We start from the raw sequence: 22,121 nt of genomic DNA on the forward strand, positions 1-22,121 counted from the left end.
GGAGGGAGGGAGACAATGAAAGCAAGCGAGGAAGGAAGGAAGGATGGATGGATCCTGGGGTCTTATTTGTACTGCCTACATGTGCATGGGTCTAGGATCATGTACTAGAGTATGACTAGCCTCTCAGGGACCCTGTCTGTGAAGAATAACCAACCCTTGCTCCCCACAGCTTCTCAGGTCTTCATTCATGCCTTCCTGATTCTAATACTATTTTTATGCTTAGTAGATATATCAATAAACTGCCCCCTAAGTTATTTTCTAAGACAACATTTTTGCAGAAATTCCATAGATTACAACACCAATTCTAATATAATTGATCTTCATCAAAATTGTAGGATTTTAAATGAAAACAAGAAAGCCTGTTATGTCCTCTCTTGTAAATTCTAACTGCTCTTTGTGTACATGACTGGTTTCATGTCTGCTGTTGATCCCAGAAACATTATTATAGTGCCCACTATTTACTGTCTTCACCAATTACTCTGTGAAATTCTATTACTTGTCCTCAAGGCAAAGATATCTTTAAAAAAAATTATTTTTGTGAGTCAAGGACCTTAAATTCTCCTTAAAGCTCTTGACCCAAACTTAGAATTTGCACTATTGGATATTTTTGCTTAATTAAAAGCCCTGCATGTCATGCCCTGCCTGATTTTGTTAATGGTTGCCATCCATTCTAGTTGACTGGCCTCTCATTCTAACTGCCTATTTTCTTGTTATATGTATTGTTTTGCAACATGCTTGGTCACAGCATTTCATGAAATGAGCGCCTTACTAGTTTTAACTGCTTCTGATTTGAGGTACGTATTTTTCAGTCACCTAATAGCGAAAGTGTCAATCTCAGTACCCTAAAAAATGTTCAAAATAATTTCTATCTTCTCTAAATTCAGCCCAGAGTTCACATTTAACTGTTCCCTCTGCATGTTCATGTTTTTCCCATGTGTATGCCTTCCACCCAAGGCAAGACATTTTAGCTTCTTGTATTGACAGTTGTTATCACACATTGGCCTATTGCCTTGGCTTGTTATCTGGTGGTCCTGATTTCATCACCAATTTCTTAGCTGCTAAATTTAATTTTGTTAAACTTGTATCTTACATGTTATTTCAAATTTCCCAAAATGTTTCCTCATTTAGTGCAAGAGAAGTATTTAAGCATGATAGAGTTAATGAAGAATAAGGCAAGAAACTATTCAGATATTAATAACAAGCAGAGACAGGTTTCCTGTTCTGAGCCATTCTCTGTGTCAGTCACTGTGGGCATTATTTAAAATGACCTAGTATGTTGGTTCTAAAAGATAAATCCTTACAAACAGTACCACTCTCAGTAGTTAGAACATCCAGTTAAATTTAAATTTCTTGTCAACAATGAATAATGGTTTTAGTGTAAGAGTGCTAAATATTGAATAAGACACATTTTAAAATAAGTTTTATTAAATTTATTCCTTGAGAATTTCCTACCTGTCTAAAATGCAACCTGATTCTTTTCACATTTTATTTCCTTTTATTATTGTCTTGCCCTGCAACCTCCATATCTTCCCCCTTATTCATGCCTTTCTGTTCAGCTTTGTGACCTACTAAGTTTAACCAGAGCTATCTGTCCAACCATGTGGCACTGTCCACTGGAGCCTGATTCCATTCACAGTTATACAACTCAAGGCAATGCTGACCCTCCCCCAGAATCCTAAATGGAATACAACTTTGTAAGACTAGTGCCTACCTAAGATTTAAATTTAATAAAAAGTATAGTATTTTTACTTGATCCATGTAGAAATAAAATGCAATAAATCCAGATGCTGAAATAAATGTATTCAATTTACAGAAAATTTTCAAAAGAAGATAGATTAAGCCCATTGGAGAGGCCTACTAGATCTTTAAATATGAGTGGCATCGATGAAAGTGACTACAGGGAGCTTATAGGCAGATACTGTGTGTGTGTGTGTGTGTGTGTGTGTGTGTGTGTGTGTGTGTGCGCGTGCGTGTGTTTATGTCTATGTAAGTCCATGGTTCTGTGTGTGACAGAAAACATGGAGAATGTTTCTACTAGAGGAGAGTGTGATCAAAGGCAGAGAAGCATGGGTCTGTCTGCACTTGCACACTGGCACGTTTTTAACAGAATACGGGATGGAAAAGGAAGCACAAAGCCAAGAGAACAAAAATACAAAGGGTGGTAATTGCCAGTTTGCATGGTGTAACCATCTCCACCAGACTCCATATGACAAGTGTGGTGTTAGTTTAGCATTTCACGTATGCAAACACAATGCAGAGAAATGTCATGAAGCACAGATAGTCATAAGGAAAACTAGGAAGTAGTGAATTTTGAGTATGAACCACCTTCAATTAATTCAGTTTATCAATTTATAAGTTTTTTTTAATTATTTCATTTTCATTAATAGCTTTAACAATCATCTTGCAAAACCTTAGGGAGACTTTGATGATCTGGCTTGACATGTCACATGAATACCATTGTATGTTGGCAAGTCGAGTCATACTATACATATGGACTATAAAGTTGAATATTTATGTATATATATTTATATATACATATGTATTCACATGTATATACACACAACATAAATGTATGTATAAAGCAGATTAAGACTATGAATAAATGAGGACACTCCTAGAATCCCAATTTATGGATAAAAAGTGACAAATAGAGGAATAAATAGAAACATGAAGGTTTATCCCCTCACCTCATAAGACTCTATGCTGTGTACTAAAATCAAGGTGCAATGAATGTCAGGGTAATTATGGGGCAATTATTCCCCTTCTAACTAATAACTAGTTTGAAAATCAGTCTTCTTAAAGAAAAACTATACAGAATACTGATGTAATCTTTCTTCCTTCTTGGGAGGAAACTTAACTAGGGCTTAACATGGTGAGGACTTTGCAATTGTAATCATCCAGTTAAGTTTCATGGCATTTTTTCAACTACTGGGATTTGCACATTCTGATGCAATACAAAGCAGAAGTGCACCTTTATGTATAATTATGTTTGCCATTTACATACAGGAATATCTACATCAGTTCTTCCTCCAACTCCAGGGTTTCCTTACTCCTTCCTCAAATTTATGGCCTTGTATTCATAATCATTATCATTACATTCATGTAAAGAAATTGTACAAATGCAACCTGCTGAGTTCATTTACTATTGCTCACAGCTGTGTGTGTTTGAAGCTAACCACTTGGGACTAGATCACTTATCCTTGGAACCTTCAATTCTTAATGTGTATCTGCAGCAATACTTCTTTTTCCTGTGGCTGTTCTTCTCCGGATTGACCTCTTAAAATTGGCTGTGAGTCCCTCTAGGCATTTCCATGACCTTTGCTTCCCATTTCCCTTTCTCCCTCCATCTCCAACATCCATGAATTATTTAGCATTTCAGAATAAGATTTTTATATCCTTTAGTCTTTTCAATCTGAGGTATAAGCATATTACAGAAAGCCAGTGCTAAACCAAAAAAATAAAATAAAATAAAATAAAATTGGTCTCCATCAATCTGTAACACTCTAGTCACAGTTGTTAAAATAATAATAATATACTTACTTGTAGCCAATTAAGTAACAGGCAAAAAATAACATATTTTGTGGATATTTACATAGTATAAAAATACACAAAAACCTGTGGGATTAAACATCAATCTTAGGTGATCTATTTGTTGATAACAATTCTAATCATTATAAATACATTCAAAATGCATTATACTTTTATGTAAGAACTTACTAAAGTAGCTTTGCAATTTGAAACCCTCTCACAAGGAAATCAAATGTCAACTTCTATGCCAGTAAGGAAAGAAGAGAGAAAACAAAATCAAGTCCATATCAATAAAAAGCAAAAGTTATTTTGTCTGATTGCACTGGGCCTTCCTTGGAGACCCTTACTCTTGACATATAATATCTAAGAGATACACTTCATGCCATAATGTAGGAAGGAAGAGAATGCCTAAGTTGAAGTTGGTTTGACTTCTGTGTGCAGTTCCATGTCATAACAAGTGACTGTCTGCCCCAAAATTTGGGTGACAATGACGAAAAATGGGAACTGTAAATTCACAGGGAAGACCAAGAGTACGAAGAAATAGAACATTGCATGTGCTTTAGATAACACAGTGTACACAAAGATCAAGGAGGAAGAAATTCTGGTAGGGCATTAAGCCAGATGAGTTTTTGAGAAAATAATATTGGAGCCTAGAGTTGAACTGCAGATAGAATCATTGCTGGCAAAGAAGACAGACCAAGAACAATGGAAACAATTATGGACCCCAAATTCAAGATATAAAAGGAGTGTTGGGGATTGAAGAGATGGCTCAGCAGTTGAGAGCACTGACTGCACTCACAGAGGACAACGATTTGGTTTCCAGTGACCACATGGTGGTTTACAACCATCCCTAACTCAAATCCCAGGAGCTCAACCTCCTCTTCCAACTTCCAAGGGTATAAGGCATAGCAAATGGCACACATCCATAGATGTGGGCAAAACACTCATTCGCCTAAAATAAAGAATTACTTTAAACTGGATTTTACAAGAAGTATCAGGCATAGCTCCTACTGAATGATGTGGTTATATGCAGATTGTGAGTAAGGAAGCTTTATTGGAAAGAGGTAGTACAGGAGCTGGGCATCACAGGACTTGAATTTGCACAGGCAGGCTATTCAACCTAAAGCCTCTGATTGAGAAACTGCTCTGAATCCTGTTGAGGGGAGGGGGTACTCGGCAAAAGAATGGGAGAAGAGAGGCCAATTAGGTTCCCACTGCACATGAAAAAGAAATTTAGTCTGGAATAGGAAGGCAGAACTGACAGAAGGCACAGATGTGACTGACTATTCAGAATTAGAACTGACAGGACATAGTGACTGATTTAAGGGAGTGAGAGGTTGGCATGACTCAGGGGTTTTCTGCCTGAGTGACTAGAGAAGGGAAATGTCACAAGTGGGAGAGAGAAGGTGCAGAAGGATGCAGGTGTGGCTGAGCTTATGTGTGTGGGGTGTGATGTGCAAGGAGATACTGTGTCCAGTTCTGTCTCATGTGGATCGGATCAGGTATTTGTGCACTCAGATACACAAGGTGGTGTTTGTAGGATGGTGCCTGAGAGCTTTAACTGTGGGGAAAGTAATGAGATAAAGGACTTCTAATCCTGAGTGCGAAAAACTCATGTTTTATCATCATGCAGACAACTCACACACACAGACATATGTGTACATATGTATATATATATATATATATACATATATATATATACATATATATGTGTGTGTTTGTGTGTATTGTACATGTATGTGTATGTATGTATGTGCATGTGTGTATATGTATACATATATGTATATATGCATACATATATATGCATATGTATATATGTGATCCAAGGAACTCAAAATTCAATTCACACATTTTTAATTTTAATTAATTACATTACTCTCCTCTTCCTTTCCCCTCTAACCCTCCCATGCCTCCTTTCTCCAACCCCTCCTATCTGTATTCTAAGGTCCCTGTCATCTCATAGGATGACAGATGGTAAGAACACCTCTTCTTGGAGTTACAGAGACTAACTATGGAGCAGAGACTGAAGGAAGGACCAGCCAGCCTAATATAGCTATTTCCTGAGAGGCTCTGACAGTACCTGACTAATACAGATGTAGAGGCTCACAGCCATCCATTGAACTGAGTACAGGGTCCCCAATGAAGGAGTTAGAGAAAGGACTCAAGGAGTTGAAGGGTTTGCAGCCCCTTAGGATGAACAATAATATGAACTAACTAGTACCCTCAGAGCTCCCAGGGACTCAACCACCAACCAAGGACTGCACATGGTGGGACTGATTGTTCTGGCAGCATGTGTATAGTAGAGGATTGCAAAGTCGATCATCAATGGGAGGAGAGGCCCTTGGCCCTGTGAAGATTCTGTGCCCCAGTGTAGGGGAATACCAGGGCCAATAAGTGGGAGAGGGTGCGGTGGCAAGCATGGGGACGGGGGAGGCAACAGGGGTTTGTTCTTGTTTTTGTTTGTTTGGTTGGTTGGTTGGTTGATTCTTGGAGGGGAAACTGCGAAAGGTTTGGAGGGGAACTGGGAAAGGAGAAATCATATGACATGTAAATAAAGAAAATATCAAATAAAATAAAATTTATATTGAGAAAAAAAGAACACCTCTTCTTCACTGAATGGGCATTTTTTTTTTAATTTCTAAATCAAAGAAAAAATGAAATGGGCTTCCATTCCCTCTCTGATCCTCCTATTCTCTATGATTTAGTGTGTATTAGCTCATTTTGCTGTTATTAATAAGGGAAATAAAAGCATCTCTCTAGGAATCACTTGTCCACTGGAACTCATTAATCACATCATGGTTCAGAATTTGAACAACAATTTATGCCAGCATCCAATGTCGTAACATATCTCATGCACGTACTCCAGCACAATAAAGATTTCCATACATTGCCAACCATTGTTAGAAGAACTGAGGTAGAGAGAAGAAATACAAGTGAGAAAGTGGATTATTTTTCCTCTCAGAAAAATAGGTAATAATATATCCCAAGGTGGCATAGCAGATTTTAACAAATAACTAGTATAAATATTTCAGAATTTAAGAACAATGCCCCTTTCTGTTAGAAAACCAAACAAAAAGCCTGCTCACTTCACACACAGAAAGTTTCCTATGACATGTCATCAGTTAAGACTTTGTCTATCTTTACATCCCTCTAATGGCACATCTTCCAGGAATTCATTCTGCCTTGGGCTGAAGGCTGCAGGGACAGCGGCTTCCTTGCTGACTTTAGACTAAGTCAGTCACATAGGAATGGGTTTTTGTGTCTGTGGGAATGTCTCTCCAGGCCATTCCCTGCGGCAGCATGCAAAGTTCACCTATGAGCATGACTTATGCTTACTTTTCTCCGCAGGTAGCATGCATGCCATGCAGCCTTCCAGAACTCTTAAAGCTAAGCACTAGGGAGGCAGCTTCCAGAGCTGTACCAGCCAGCTAGGTGATTTCATCTATGACTTTGTATGTGATGTCCATCGCAGGAGGGACTTAGCAAAACATTCTGGGGGACAATAAAGGCAATCGCAATAGCCTATAACATTTGGGGATTCGTGGGAACTCATTTGCCAACAACTCCAACAGTAGTAACCTATTACGGCCACTGGGCTTTTTATTTAGTAGCCTCTGTTGGCTAGTAGAGGCACTGTGTCCTGTGGTGTAGGGTAACCCTACTTCCTCCTTTAAATCTATCTATCTATCTATCTATCTATCTATCTATCTATCTATCTATCTATCTATCTATCTATCTTATCTATCCATCCATCTACCTACCTATTCATCCATCTATAGTGTATATGTGTATGTGTGAATATATATATATACATATATATATGATTCATATTCTCTTTTCAAATATATTTTATAGTGTTATCTCTCCCCACACTTCCTCATCCCTCCTAGTCTCTACTCTCCAATCCCAGGTTGACCCGTCCTTATTCCATTAGTCCCCTTTAAATCAGTGCATTGCAACTCCATTCCCTTTACAGTTCTTTCCCACAACCCCCTTAGTAATTCCCTGACTACTCTGGGTCTTCCAAATGAAACACCCATGTCTAAAGATTTAAAGCTCGCATCCCCAGGTGAGAGAGACCACACATGCAGGGATATTTGAGTAGTATAAATGGCTCTTAAGACTTTTTTTTTTTTTTTTGACACAAGGCTGGGGTAGGGAGGGGAGGTGGACTTGGGAAGATATGGGGAAAGGAGTTGAATATGATCGAAACAGGTTCAAACCGCAAACTCAAAATGACTATTTTTTTAAAAGAATGGCCCCTTCTTTTTTGTATGGGAGCCTTTTTTTTTTTCTAACCTGCTAATTCTTATCCATCAACTAAAGGAAACAGAAGCCTTCTGTGGAGCCTCACTCAGGAAACTCAAATAAACTACCAATAACGATACTTGTGAAATATTAGCATGGGCTCTGGAGTCAAATTCCACCTCCACCATCAAAGGGTGTGTGCACCCAGCCAGGTAATTCACACCACAGGGTTCCAGGATAGTGCCGACATCTCTGAGAGTTACATGACCAACGGATGTCTGAAACAGAGTAACTTACAGATATCGTTCTCATTAACAGAGTCGATAGCTAAGGGGTAAGACCAGATGCTCTCCTGTGCAGGCCATAGGCATAACTTCGGCTGGTGCAAAGCTTTACCAGCTTAGGTGTGTGCCGTTTCCCATATGGAGGGTCCCACCACTATGTCTTTGTCCCTAGTGGATGTCTCCAAAGGATCACATTTGAGGGAACACAACTGTCCGCAGGACTTTCTGGACCTGATTATTTTTCAGTGTCTTTCCTAAGACAAGTGATTCCCATCCTCAGAAAAGGACCCTGAGCTTTTTTACTCTCACCTTCTTCATGGCACCACTCCCTTGTCACCAGGGGCTGATCCACTCTCCTTTCGGAGCTCACTCATCCATCTTCTCTGTAAGCACCATCATTATCTTTCCTATTATCTTTCCTATTAATAACCATGTCTGGTCTATTTTAATCATCTACTAATTGGCCCCTTTCTCTCCAGGAATACCCTATTCTCATCCATTATGGATACTTTCTACAGACTCATTATACAGAAGCAGATCTTTCAAGTGGATAGCTCCAAGTCCAGACTCTCATGTCCTCCTTCTGAATGAAACTAGTTTCTAGAGGATGGATTTTAAGGACATCCATGCACTAGCCCCAATGACCTTTTCCAGGTTTATAAGTCAGACCATATACCAAGACTGCACTTGCCAGTGGCTTCATTCACAATTCAGAACTTGTGCTCAAATTATTTTCTGAGCCATTATCTTTTCCTTATGTGATTATAACATTATTCAAGTAGGTTGCCAAGGTATGTATGTGTGTATGTATGTATGTATATATATATATATATATATATATATATATATAATTTTTCATATAATATTTTACTGGCTGGTTTTGTGTGTCAACTTGACATAGGCTGGAGTTATCACAGCAAAAGGAGCTTCAGTTGGGGAAGTGCGTATATGAGATGCAGCTGTGGGGCATTTTCTCAGTTGGTGACCAAGGGGGTAGGGCCCGTTATGTATGGTGACATCCCTGGGATGGTAGACTTGGGTTCTACAAGAGAGCAAGCTGAACAAGCCAGGGGAAGCAAGCCAATGAGTAACATCCCTCCATGGCCTCTTCATCAGCTCCTGCTTCCTGACTTGAGTTCCAGTCCTGACTTCCTTTGGTGATGAACAGCAATGGGGAAGTGTAAGCTGAATAAACCCTTTCCTCCCCAACTTGCTTTTTGGTCAAGACAAATATTACTTACTTACACATAATATTTACAAAGTACCATTCAACCTTACTTAACTACTTAGTCACAGGTTTAATCACCCATTGTTCCACTGAGCCATCTTTTACCTTATATAAATAGATGATAAATTATTTGAAGGCAGATCAAATATTTTATATTAGTTTATGAGGCCTCATTTCCTCATTCTCTAATTTTGTGCAGGATCACTGGTTATATGCAAAATTTATATTTCAGATAATTAGAGAAAAACTTCAGACACTATATATAGTCTGTATATATACATATACATATATGTGTATGTATATATATGTATATATATATGTATATATATTTGAATTCACAAAGTAAAATATCAAGTGTTCTTAGCTCTAACAGATTTCCCTGATCTACAGTCTTAGGAGAGAGGCTAATTTTCTATGTATTCTTGAAAAACAGTAGGCTGTTGCCTTGTTGTGATGTTTTAAAATAGTCTTTCTACTTGTAAGACACATTTATTTAATTGGCTGTTTTTAATATCATGCGAGTAAAAATTAATGGATGTCAAAATACATCCCACATATACAGGTTATCGGAAAACAATAGGAATTAACTTTACTAGAAGTTAAGTAAAACACAAGAAATCTTCTTTGGCATTCTATCTCATACATGATATATACATATATAGATATACCTATATATGCATATTATATAAACCTATGTTACATATTATATATACCTATACACACACATATATGTACATATACAGATACATACAAATAGATATACATATCTACATATATGTATATAGGTCCCTATATATACATATATATGATATCTAAAGTTAATGAAGAGCTTAGATGTATGTGCTATATATATATATATATTGACTATATAATGGGTAAATGTATTTGTTCATCTCTCATTATGATTGTCTTCACTGTACAATAATGATGTTCTGCATACTTTGCCTATGGTCCTAGGATGATCTTCACCTTTGCCTTTTTTTTTTTTCTTTAGCACTTTCATTTTAGTGAGAGTACATATTCTCCTTTGGCTATAAGCTTCCTGTTTTGGTACAGCAACCATCTATTTTCTTGGCACGGGCAGACCATTCACATTTGAACAAATGACTCTGTAGAGCTGCTGAGGAATTAGTAGTGATTCACAGAGAAACCAAGCTGGGCCCTGAGGCTCAGGAACTTTCTAATAATAATATTGCTGATAGAAAGTTCTCTTTGTGGTTCCTGTTCATGAGCTTTAAAAATGAAGTTTAGTTGAGTGGTGTTCACATTAATTTCTACTCAAAAACTTATCACCCAACTAGTCATCATTCTTACTGAGCATGTGCGGTACATATCAGTAATTCTGGATCAAGGGGCTTTGTCCACATCATTTGAAGAAAATTCCCTAATACCTATTTTCTACCCCTTCTACATATGCACCTTAGGGAGAATTTTTGATTCTACATTATGGGAGTCATGCCTTTCAATACTCTTCCTATACTTTCTACTTCATTCCCATAAATATATAGAGATGAAAAGATGAAACATAAACTGCTATTGAATGGTTATATATTATTATTAAATTATACAGTATGAGGATACTTAAGATTCAGATAAAGATTGTTAAATGAATGAAATTATAAACAACTAGAGATTTGCCACTGTTGCTTTAGAAATTGTCAATATTTACATAGGGGTTTACACAGTATACAACTCAACTTTTTTCTGACAGTCATTTAATTTCATCCACAAAACTTTAATAACATTAATTTTCTTCCTGCTATCCAGGTGATAAAATGAGAACTTTGAGAAATGAAACAACTGGGCTCAACTTAGTACCTTCCTTTGTTTTCTGTTCTTGTAATAAAATCCATGTTCTCAAAGCACTAAGTGCTCTTGCAGAAGACCCGAGTTCATAACCACATATAACTCCAGTTCTATGGAATCCAACACCCTCTTCTGCCTTCTGAGGGCACCAAGCTTGCACCTGGTACATATACATACCAGGCCAAATATTCACACACTAATAATAATAATAATAATAATAATAATAATGATAATAGTAATTTGTATTGTTGAGACAGGGTCTCATTATGTAGTTCTGGTTGCCCTGGAACTCACTATGTAGACCAGGCTGCCCTCAAATTTACGGAGCTCCACCTACTTATGCCTCCCAAAGTGCTGGGATTAAAGGTGTGCAGCTCTACACCTAGCTGCAAATCTAACTTTTTAAATAAATAAAATATATATTCTTTTAATGTGTAAATCAAGGGCTTTCCCATTAATTCATAAAACAAAAAAACCAAAGAATTCTTCTCCTTAATTATCTCTTAGTCTACTTTCTATTATATAACAAGAATGCCAGAGACCATGCTGTGTATAAAGAATAGGAACTTATTTGGCTTATGTAGCTGACATACCTGAGAACATGGTGCTGTCATCTACTTATCATTTGACATAGATCTTTTGCTTTATCCTAAGCATAGGGCATCACAGAATAAACAAGAATGGGTATACTTGCTTAGGTCCTTATCCTGTCATTGAGTCACTAATATCAACATTGAGCTTTAGCTCTAGGAGTTTCAGAGTACCTCCAAAAGACCCACACCTGAAAATTGACATGAATTTGGGATTAACATTCTAATATGTGAACTTTTAGGACTCATGTTCAAACTATAACATTTATATAATATATAATAATCATTCTCATAGTTTGAATTCATCTTATACTCATGATCCAGAACCAACTATATTTTAGTTTGGGGTCTACTTCTAACTTCAGAAACCCTAGTGGCAATAACTGATAAACAAATTTTTCTGCCATGTGGAGGATAGAGGCATGCATACATCACAAAATTTGAACCACTGTATGTATAACAAATAGGCCTGATAGAATACTTCTATGAAATTAACCCAAACAAAGTCTGTGTGAGCTTGTACAGTCAGTGTCTTTAAGATGTTGCTTTAATAAAAAACGCCCCCCACCCATGGATGGGTCCAAATGATCATGTTGTCTAAAGTTGTGCTAGGAGAATGAGAGGGGTACAGAATATCTCAATGGTGGCTTGAGATAAGCCCTGGACATCAAATTTACTCATGTCCTGTGTATGTGTATGCTCACTGATAGAGCCAAGAAGAGAAAAAAGTGCAGGAGGAAGAGAAGACACTCTGGACAAAAGAACATAGGCATTTGGGCTCAATCATTCTCTATACACATAAAGGGAGTAAGAGACAGAGACACACAGAGAGTCAGACACACAGACAGAAACAGAGAGACAGAAAGAGAGGCTGATGGAGAGGGTGAACCATGAGGAAGAGGAAGACAAGAAGCTCAAGCATGCATCAACAAGCCCCACAACATAAAGGTCACCAACACAAGATTGACACAGAATCATTAAGAGGGGCCCAAGTTCAGAGAAAACCCCTGCTCCCACTGTTAGGAGTCCCACAAGAAGAAGCTGCAGAACCATAGCAAATATGCAAAGGGCCAGATCAAACCCATCCAGACTCCCTGATCATCGATTCAGTTTCTCAGAGCCTATATGAGGCCAGGTTAGTTGATTCTGAAGGTTTTCCTGTGGTATCCTGGAACCCCCTGACTCCTATAATTCTTTCTTCTCCTGGCCAGAACAACTCCACCTAATGTTTCGATGTGGGTCTCAATATCTGGTTCTATCAGTTGCTGGGTGAAGCCTCTCTGATGAAGATGTTGCTAGGTTCCTTATTTTGCTTGCTTTCGGGACCTGTTCCCTCCCACTAGGTTGCCTCAATCAGCTTAATATGAGGGGAGGTGCTTAGTCTTAACTGCAATTTGATATGCTATGCTTGGTTGATATCCCTGGGAGGCCTGCCCCTTTCTGAAGGAAGTGGATAGGAGTGGAGGCTGGGAGAGGAGGAAGGACTGGGAGGGAGAGGAAATTAACACCAGGAGGATGTTATACAAGGAAATAATGTTTTTTTTTTTAAAAGATAAACATAAAATTAAAAAATGAGGTAGGGGCAGTGCTATCAACTGTGCTAAAGCAGTGAAAGCAACCAAGGACTAGCCAGCTCATGACAACACATAACCCTTTTTATAGAACTGAAGATTTAATACCCAAGAAACTGAACGAGTTAGCTTCCACTGAGTATGCCGAAAGAAGAAAAACAAAATATTATTATAAATGGAATTACAGCAGAAAAGAGGGGCTCTGGTGAACTGGAATAGAATGATGTGCATTACCCAGCAAACCACAAAAATAAAAGGAAGACTATGAAAGCCACACTTTTTTTTTTAAGTTCTGTCACTCTCTAATTATAACCATGAATTGGAAATGTCAGTGTTCCTTGGATTCTCTGTTTTCAAGTCACTGGCTGTTCTGATTTCATTCTAAATGATGAAAAAAATAATTGTCTATTTGGATCTCCTGTTATTTCTAATATCAATGGAAATTTTATATGGATCCTATTGTACATGGTACAGGAACTATGATCCTGATTTATCCAACATTGTGTGTGAAAAACATGCACTACAATTTTGACAAAATCATCTGACTAAAAAATAATACTTGGGAAACATATCCATGACATTACATCCATTTGTGATAGAATATATGTCTAAAAGATTCTTTGCTTATGACAGACATATTCTATTCCTTCTTAACTAGATTTTACTTAGTAAGAAGTATATCTGCTTTAAGTAGAAATACTTTATCTGGCATACATTATTAAATATTTATTTTCTTGCGAGTGTTCAATGACAGAATTATTAAATCTTCTGTCTCAATAGATGATCATAGTGGGGGGAAAGCACACAAAATGAATTTGCTAAAGATAGAAAAATCTAATACTTTCATTTTTACTCAATTTCACTATCCATGGGTTTTTTTAATCTTCAAGACTGAAGCTTTACACAAAATTACTAAAGTAATGCAAATAAAATCTCTAGAATATTTAGTTTCTCATGTGTTTTCCATCTGTGTGCCTGTTTACAGCTATATGAAGAGATACATCAGTATAATCTTGACTCGGAGAACACAAGGCATGCTAGAGGTCAGAGATGCTCTTACCTTTCTACCCCCTGGGTCCTGGTTAGTCTTTGTTATCAATTTGACATAAGCTAGAGTCATAGGGGAAGAGTGATGTTCAATTGAAGGTTTATTCTATCACAAAGGCTTGTGACCATATCATCAAAGAACAGACTTGACTGTTTATTTACATGGGACTCTGGGTGGTACCCTCCCTGGAAAGGTAGTCATTGTCTGTATGAGAAGAGTAGATGGACATGAGCCAGTAGACAAGCCAGTGAGCAACCTTCCTCCATAGTTTCTGCCTCCAGGTTCCTGTCCTTGAGCTCCTGCTCTGACTTCCCATAGCAATAATGGATTAGACATAAGTCAAAAACAAAACAAAGCAAAATAAAACAAAACAACAACAATCCTTATCTCCCAAGAAGCTTTCGGGCATGGTATTTACAACAGCAGAAAAACCAACCAGAATACCCTGTTTCTATTGCATTGCTTGAACAATTCCTTGACTACATTCCTCTTGCTTCAGCTTATCAACCTTGCCATACCTGCCATGATTGTCTGCTATCCCTTAATGTCTGACTGCCAAGACTACCTTAATGTCTGCTAGCCCACTGGTGATTTATACTGCATCATGATTCTTTCTTCTGTGAATGACTTCTCAGGGAATGCTTTCCACATACTCAAAGGTCTGCAGGCCTCTCAACTACAAGATTTGCTTGTCTAATCCCCTGCTGTCTTCCCCCTTGCTTTCCTTGGATTTCCTTCTGTATCTTAAAAATATGCATGAGCCCCATGAGGACTGTTGGGCATTCCCTCTTCTCTGCCTGGAGTTCACTTCCTCTGGCTTTTCACAAGGTTGACTTCTATTTTCTAAGCTTTTCCTTCAACATCTACCAATTCTTAGAATCTTGAGATCCTTGAAATTTTTTTAATGATTCAGATTTCATCCTACCCTTTAACCTCTGAAGGGATCTGGACAATACCTAGAACTGTATATTATTCTATGCAATCAGTGCAGACCGGTATTTCCTGAGAGGAGAATGAATTGGCCAACTCATAGCCAAAGAAGCAATGAATTGCTTATCCTACTGCACACGCTGCTGCCAGCTGAAGAGATCCACTCCCCTTTCTCTCAATGCCTCCTTTGCATCAACGCTGATTTAACATGATTCCACGGAAGGGGTGGACCACATCTGTGCTGTGATTTAAAAAATCAAAAGTGTTTAGGAAAAGACAGCAGAAATTTTGAATAACTCCAGGGGCAGGAAAGATGACACAGCTCAGAGGGGACAGAGGGAGGAACGTTCTAAAAATAGAGAAGACTGAGATTCCGTGTTGAAAGGGTCATTCTCAGACTTTGGAAGGAGTCATTGCATTCAAGACAGAGAATCTATATACTAAGGATGTGCTAGTGGATTATCTGGTCTTTTGCATGATACCAGATACTCCATCTACTGCTAGAGCAAGGCTTAGCTGTGAGCAGCTGGTCACATAAACTAAAGGTCATGTGTGATGTACAGAGTTTAAATACACAATGACATAGTGACAAGAATATCTGCCTACACTATTAAAGACACACTTTGGTTTAGTATCAAAGGTATAACTGTGGGTTAGGTATAAATGTGTAACTGTAATACACACACACACACACACACACACACACACACACACACAAGTATGGGAATATTACCTGGTGTTTATTTTTAGTGCTTGGAGTTGGCTATTTTAAAAGTAGGTTAAATGTATACTACCACAATTTAATCTAAATGATTAAATTGGTTCTGGAACCATGTACATTGGTCCTCAGAAGTCTCTGTGGTATGATTAAGTCTGCACAAAAGTTGTTATTGCTGAAAAAGCCATGCCCTTGAAATCTGCAGAAGTAAGCCTATTAAAAGAAAATGGTGATGGCAGCCTTCTCATCAGTTCAAAGCTGACTCATCTGAAGTGGTGGAGAAAGAATGATGTGTGTGGCACACATGCTTGTATCAAAAGCCTCAATGCAGATGGCACCTAGGAAGAACAAGGGGAGGATACAGATTGACCTAACACACAGGGCGGTTTCTTTGAAGAGAGGTGGCAGAAAAAAATAAAACAAAACAAAACAGAATGGCCATTGGAAATTCTAAGACCACCTATAATGGGGAATACTTTATCTCAGATCATACATCTAGGATGAGAAATATCCCATAAAAGGTTTGACCACCAGGGTATATCAGGCTAGGGTAAAGCTTACACTCACTCCTAAGAGTGACCTCAATACCAACTTAGAGAAAATGCAGCACTTAGTCACAGGCTCTGGCAGTGAGAAAGTGTTTTAAATTATCCCAATGCAGCTTGATGTTGTGAGCACTTATTCTGTCCTAGAACTATACCCCAAATTCACCTAACTCTTCATCTCAGAGTTTATATTTACCATCACAACCTCTTAAAATCCTTCCCTTGATAGACTAAAGCAAAATGAAACAAGCCGTTTCCTCTCTTGAACAGAATGAGAGAGTAGCAGTTACCACGAGGTATCATAATTTATTGGATTATTAATTTCCTCCTCTTCTCCAACTTGAGAAGAAACCTGAGAAACAAAGACTTCATATTAATTTTACCTACATACCTTCATCCTGAGGGATAGTGGCCATATGATTTAATTTGTTGAACCCTACTAATATTTTGATGTATTTGCTGCTTTGATTAAATGATAACCCATGAAGCATGCTTCAAATATGATCTAGCGACATTTTATAACATAGTAAAGGAATTTTTGAATAGTTTACAAAGCTCTCAAAAGCATCAACCATGTCGATGTGTCTCTGTGGATCATGAATAAGAGGATGTGTAAAGCATGCACAGCACTCGACTTCCTGTCTATCTACCAAACACATACTGACTCTCCCGAAAACATGCTGCACTCAGGATGGTGTCTCAGAAAAGTCAGCCTCAGGCATCATCTTCTGATCCTGGCTTCTCATTTCCTTCTCAGACTCAAACAACTACAGCGTTTAGACCTGCTTCTCACTTCAAACTGCTACACCATTGCTTTCCATCACCTCTGTATGACCAAACTCATAGTTCACTTCCAATTCATGCAGTGATTTCCAGAATTTTGTATATCTCAACAATATGTTAGATTCCCCTAATGAATCTCTGTATGACCTTGCTTCTGAGCATAATTTTTAGTTACTCCATGACTTCTCAAATCAGATCAAAATATTTTTCCTTGTCATATCTTTTTAAACAGTGGCTTATCCAAATTTCTCTCTCATCTCTTCTCTCCTCTCTGCTCCTTTCCCCATCTCTCTTTCTCTCATTTTTCACCCAAAGAACTTTTGGCATGCCACCTGTTGCGATACTTACCTGAGTGCATCAGATTAGCATCAACTGTATGTTAAATTTATAAAACTGGGTAACACACAAATACCCCAATATCACTAATCCGATGTCTTCACTCACCACCGCACTGGCCATCTATCCTAGATATGGTTTATATCCTTAACTCAGTTTCCTGATCATTGTATCCATCTATTACCCAAGCATGAATATGGTGGCTCCACTAAATTACCGCCTTTATGAATACATTCAATTAACCAGAAAGTTCTATCCACAAACACTAGATTCTAGCTCTCAAATGACTCCTTCCAGGATCTGCATTTCTCTTCCAAGACCTCCACATCTCTCCAGGAACTACTATAAAGGCTGTGGACTGATTTGTCATTGGTTCTATTTATGTCAAATTTCATTTTTCCCTACTTCCAACAAAGAAGAGTATATATATATATATACATTTTATTATGCAAATCTAATTTAACTCCATCAGTAAAAGCCTCATAACTAAGTGTGATGGATATTAAAGTGTATACCTCAACTCATTTCCTTGAATAATAACTCTGCCCCAAAATCCTTATCTGGAATGGAATCTCATCAATTTCTATTCTATTCCATTCAGACTTTTAGAACAAATTTTGGTTACTGATATTTGTTAATTTTTTCTGACCTACTAACAGTATGATTTAACTTTTTTTTTCAACAAATGTATGGCTAAAATCTCTCCTCAAAAATTTCCTCCTAACTTCCTTTTGTCCTTTCCATATATGGAGAGTTTAATTCACAATTATTGTCCTTTATAAATAGTAAAAAAAAAAAAAAAAAAAAAAAAAAAAAAGAAAAAACTAGTCTTTAAATTTCTTCTATTTACCTAGAAAGATGTTTGTGTTCTTAATCTGAGAATTACAGTGTGAGGAAATAGATGGTTAAAAAGGATTCAAAGAGCCTAAATTGTTGCTTCATGTCCAATAAAGCCAGAGACAGCACTGGTAACATGTTATTAAGGTGACTCCAATTATGACCGATTTCCAACAATAGGAGTATGAATAAATTTAATTAATATAAAAAGAGATGATAAAGAAAAATAGTGACAAATTGTGCTTTAGCCTAGTGTAGTGACTACACCTTGAATCTTAGCACTGGGGAGTCAGAGGCAAACTCATTGCTGTGGGCTTGACACTAGATTAGTCTATATAGTGAATTTCAGGACAGCCAGGGCTATACTATCCTTGTATCAATAATAGAGAACAGAGAAGGGTAGAGAGGGGAAAGAAAGTCTAAAGTCTTAATTGGAGATAACAATATTTGCTACTTTGTAACTAATAAGTGAACGTGGAATTTGCAACCACTGAACCCAGTTAAAATGGAACTGTGCACTTCTGAGAAGTGGCTCTGTAACTCAGTGGTTGCCTTAGATGTGCATAGCAGGGATTCAACCTAGCACTAAAATGATTAAAATAAGTTACTCCACAGAGGTCTCCGTGTGTCAAATGCTTGCTTCGTGATATGAGGATCTGCGTTCTGATCTCTAGCATCTACATAAAACAGATTCAGCTGTGTGTTTCTGTCACACCAGCAATGGGAGGCAAAGGCAGGATCCTCTGAGCTCCTTGTCCAGAGACTCTAGCTAATCCAGTTCTGGGAGAGACCTTGACTCAAACAAACAAATAAACAAGCAAACAAACAAGCCAGAAGATGGGGATGGCCTGAGAAAATGTCACAGTAGATAGGTGTGCCTGTCGCACAAGCATGAAAACCTGAGTTCAGACCCCTAGCACCTACATAATAAGCATGTATGGCATGGCCACCATGTAATATCCATTCTAAAGCAGAAACAGGAAGGGGACTGGGATTTACTGACTTGCCAACCTGGCACCTTGTTTTGTGAAACACCTAGTGTCAAGTGAATAGAGCTGAGATAGAGCAGGAAACAACAATATCTCCTCTGGCATCTGCATGTGCACACACAGATATACACACACACATTCCCACAAATACATGCATACACACACTTGCATTCACATACTCACATGTGTGTGCGTGTGTGTGTGTGCACACACACACACACACATACCACAAAGAGACAGAAAGATAAGTCAGAAAGCACTAGTGAAAGACACCTGACTTCAAACTCTGACCTTCACATTTACGTGCTGAAATATCTGTACACATCTGCATGCACATGTAAAAATAGGAACATGTATGCCAGAAGTTACACAGATAAAGTAAAATAAAGCTATTTCATTAGTGGGAGGGTGAAATATTATAAATCAATGTTAATTTTAAGACATGAGATACTTAGAGTAGATCAGAAATTTTCTGGGAATTATAAAAACTAATTCTGTCATAAACAAATGTTCTATTCAATAAGAAGTTTTATTTTTTTAAAAAGCCCATACATGGTGACACATGCCTGTCCCTCTACTGGGGAACCTGAGACAGGAGGATAGTTTAAGCCTTAAATTTTTAGACAAACCTAAAAAACAGTGAGATTGCCATATCAAGATATAAAATAAAATACTATATAATATACATATGTAGTAATACATAGAGGAAGTATGTGGTATAACCACTTAGGGTTTTTGTGAATTTTTACATTCATCAAAGTAATTTAAATCAATTTTACATGGTCAAATCAAATTTGCTCCTTACAAAATATTGATTATGCTGAAATTGTTATTCCATTCTATCATTGAGACCATATCTCTAACACATCCACTAGTATCCTAAATTTTGTTGTAAAATGTTATATACTAAGGCTTAAAATATTTACAACTCTTTGTTCATGTTTATAACATCCCAGACATAATCATCTCAATGGCCAAACCTCAGGAGAAAGCAGCAAGGAGAGATAATATCAAAGACACAAAATGCAATTTTAAATGTGGATTTTGATTAGGTAAGATGTAAAGAGCTTTAAAATTCTGTAGAGTGTGATGTCTTATACAATGCCCATAAAAGATTTATATTACCCTAAGAAAACATTAATTTTTGTTTAATTTTGATCATTGCTAATAAAATCTGGCCACAGAAATTGGCTAGTCAGAAAAATTTAATTTTTTCTTCAGAGCTTTTTCTTTACTGCTTCATTGCTTAATTTTGGCTTTGCACAAAAACATTTCTGAGATAGTTGAAGAGATGTTAAGAAAACTCATCTAAAGACACATTTCTTCAGAGGTTTTTCCTGTAAACTTTGCAAAGAGACATTTCTCAGTAGTCAGTGGTTCACAGTAATGTTTCTGCTAAGGAAGTTGCTGCTGATTATGCATTTTAAGGAAAATTTCATCTTTTCTTACTAGGAGAATGCTTATATTCTGAAGATTGACTGCATCATGTGGCGTGCAGAATTCTAACATTATTTCGTCTCCTCAAATGCCATACAGGAAACTAAAAGTTCATATATTCGATGTCTTCTCCCACCCTCGATGTTACCCTTTGGTTGGTTACATGTAATTATCCTTTTACCTACACCTAAGAATACAAAATAAATATGAGACTAGATAGACAATCCAATTTCTTAAAACTGTTCATTGCCTTTAAACATTAGGAGGGTTAGGAGATAGACTACCTGTTCATTTCCTCTAGACTCTGCTTGGTTCCCCATGTGTACGTACATTGATCATTGATTCCTCACTTCTGAGAGTCTAAGGATCCAGGTCTTATGCATCCCAAAGCCAATGATAATAATAATAATAACTAGAACAAAACTCAGAGATGCTGATACTGTAAAAATATTTCCCTTTCCTCTAGTTGGCTTCCTACAATATAATAGTAGAAACATCATTTAACAAAGGCACTTACTTGAGAGCTCCTGTTTACAGATAATTTTATCTAACTGACTAGTAGTAGCTTTTACAATACACATACGATAGAGACACTAGTGCATCTACTCCCACATGCAAAGTGATTAATAAATCTGTAACCAATGATCTGGGTGAGAGGTGACATTTTTAGTCGATAAAACCAATGCCGTACTTACAGTGGTGGTTGATGGGGCTGGCTTTCAGCATTTCTTGGTGTTTTGCAAGCAGGAGGCTTCGCCATGTCCCTGACAACACACCTGGGGCGCATGATAGACAGCACAACGCACTATTAATTATAAAAGGGTAGAGTATATCTGGAAATTAAACACCGTACTGAAAATACAATCTAAACGCAAGTCTTGTCAAGCCCATTAACCTTGGGCCTGAAAAGGCCTTAGACATTGGAATTCTTTGACTTGGGTTTCCACAGGCTCAACTATACCCACATACATTTCATACTGGCCTCAATATTTGATTTTCCTTTTAACATCAGTGAAATGATTGTCAGCAGCTTTTCCCATAGCAGGCAAAGCTATTGAAAGCCTTGGCCTCGCCGTGTGAAGACATCTGAGAGTGTAAAAATAGGAACAGCTGCTGTGTTGATAGGTTAAGAATCAAGCAGAAATTTCTGTGGCTTTGGCTGGCTCACTAAAGGATATGGACTCCCATTGCCCATCATTAACTACCACACAGATCTCCCTGCTTATGCTGAAAGGGATCTGAG

The 22,121-nt window shown here is 37.6% G+C and overlaps 1 protein-coding gene across 32 annotated transcripts in view; it reads right to left on the minus strand.

Moving 5' to 3' along the window:
- Rims1 (regulating synaptic membrane exocytosis 1) overlaps positions 1-22,121 on the minus strand; it is a 501,635-nt gene that overhangs the window by 392,853 nt on the left and 86,661 nt on the right. For 28 of the 32 annotated variants that reach the window (XM_031367027.1, XM_031367031.1, XM_031367029.1 and 25 more), the window contains exon 2: positions 21,574-21,654. The exons of the other annotated variants lie outside the window; for them this stretch is intronic. In XM_031367027.1, the coding sequence (XP_031222887.1) occupies positions 21,574-21,654 (81 nt within the window). The remainder of the gene's footprint in view (positions 1-21,573; positions 21,655-22,121) is intronic. 32 annotated transcript variants of the gene reach the window in all.

Source organism: Mastomys coucha, unplaced genomic scaffold, assembly GCF_008632895.1.
Source record: "Mastomys coucha isolate ucsf_1 unplaced genomic scaffold, UCSF_Mcou_1 pScaffold14, whole genome shotgun sequence".
Taxonomy (NCBI): Eukaryota; Metazoa; Chordata; class Mammalia; order Rodentia; family Muridae; genus Mastomys; species Mastomys coucha.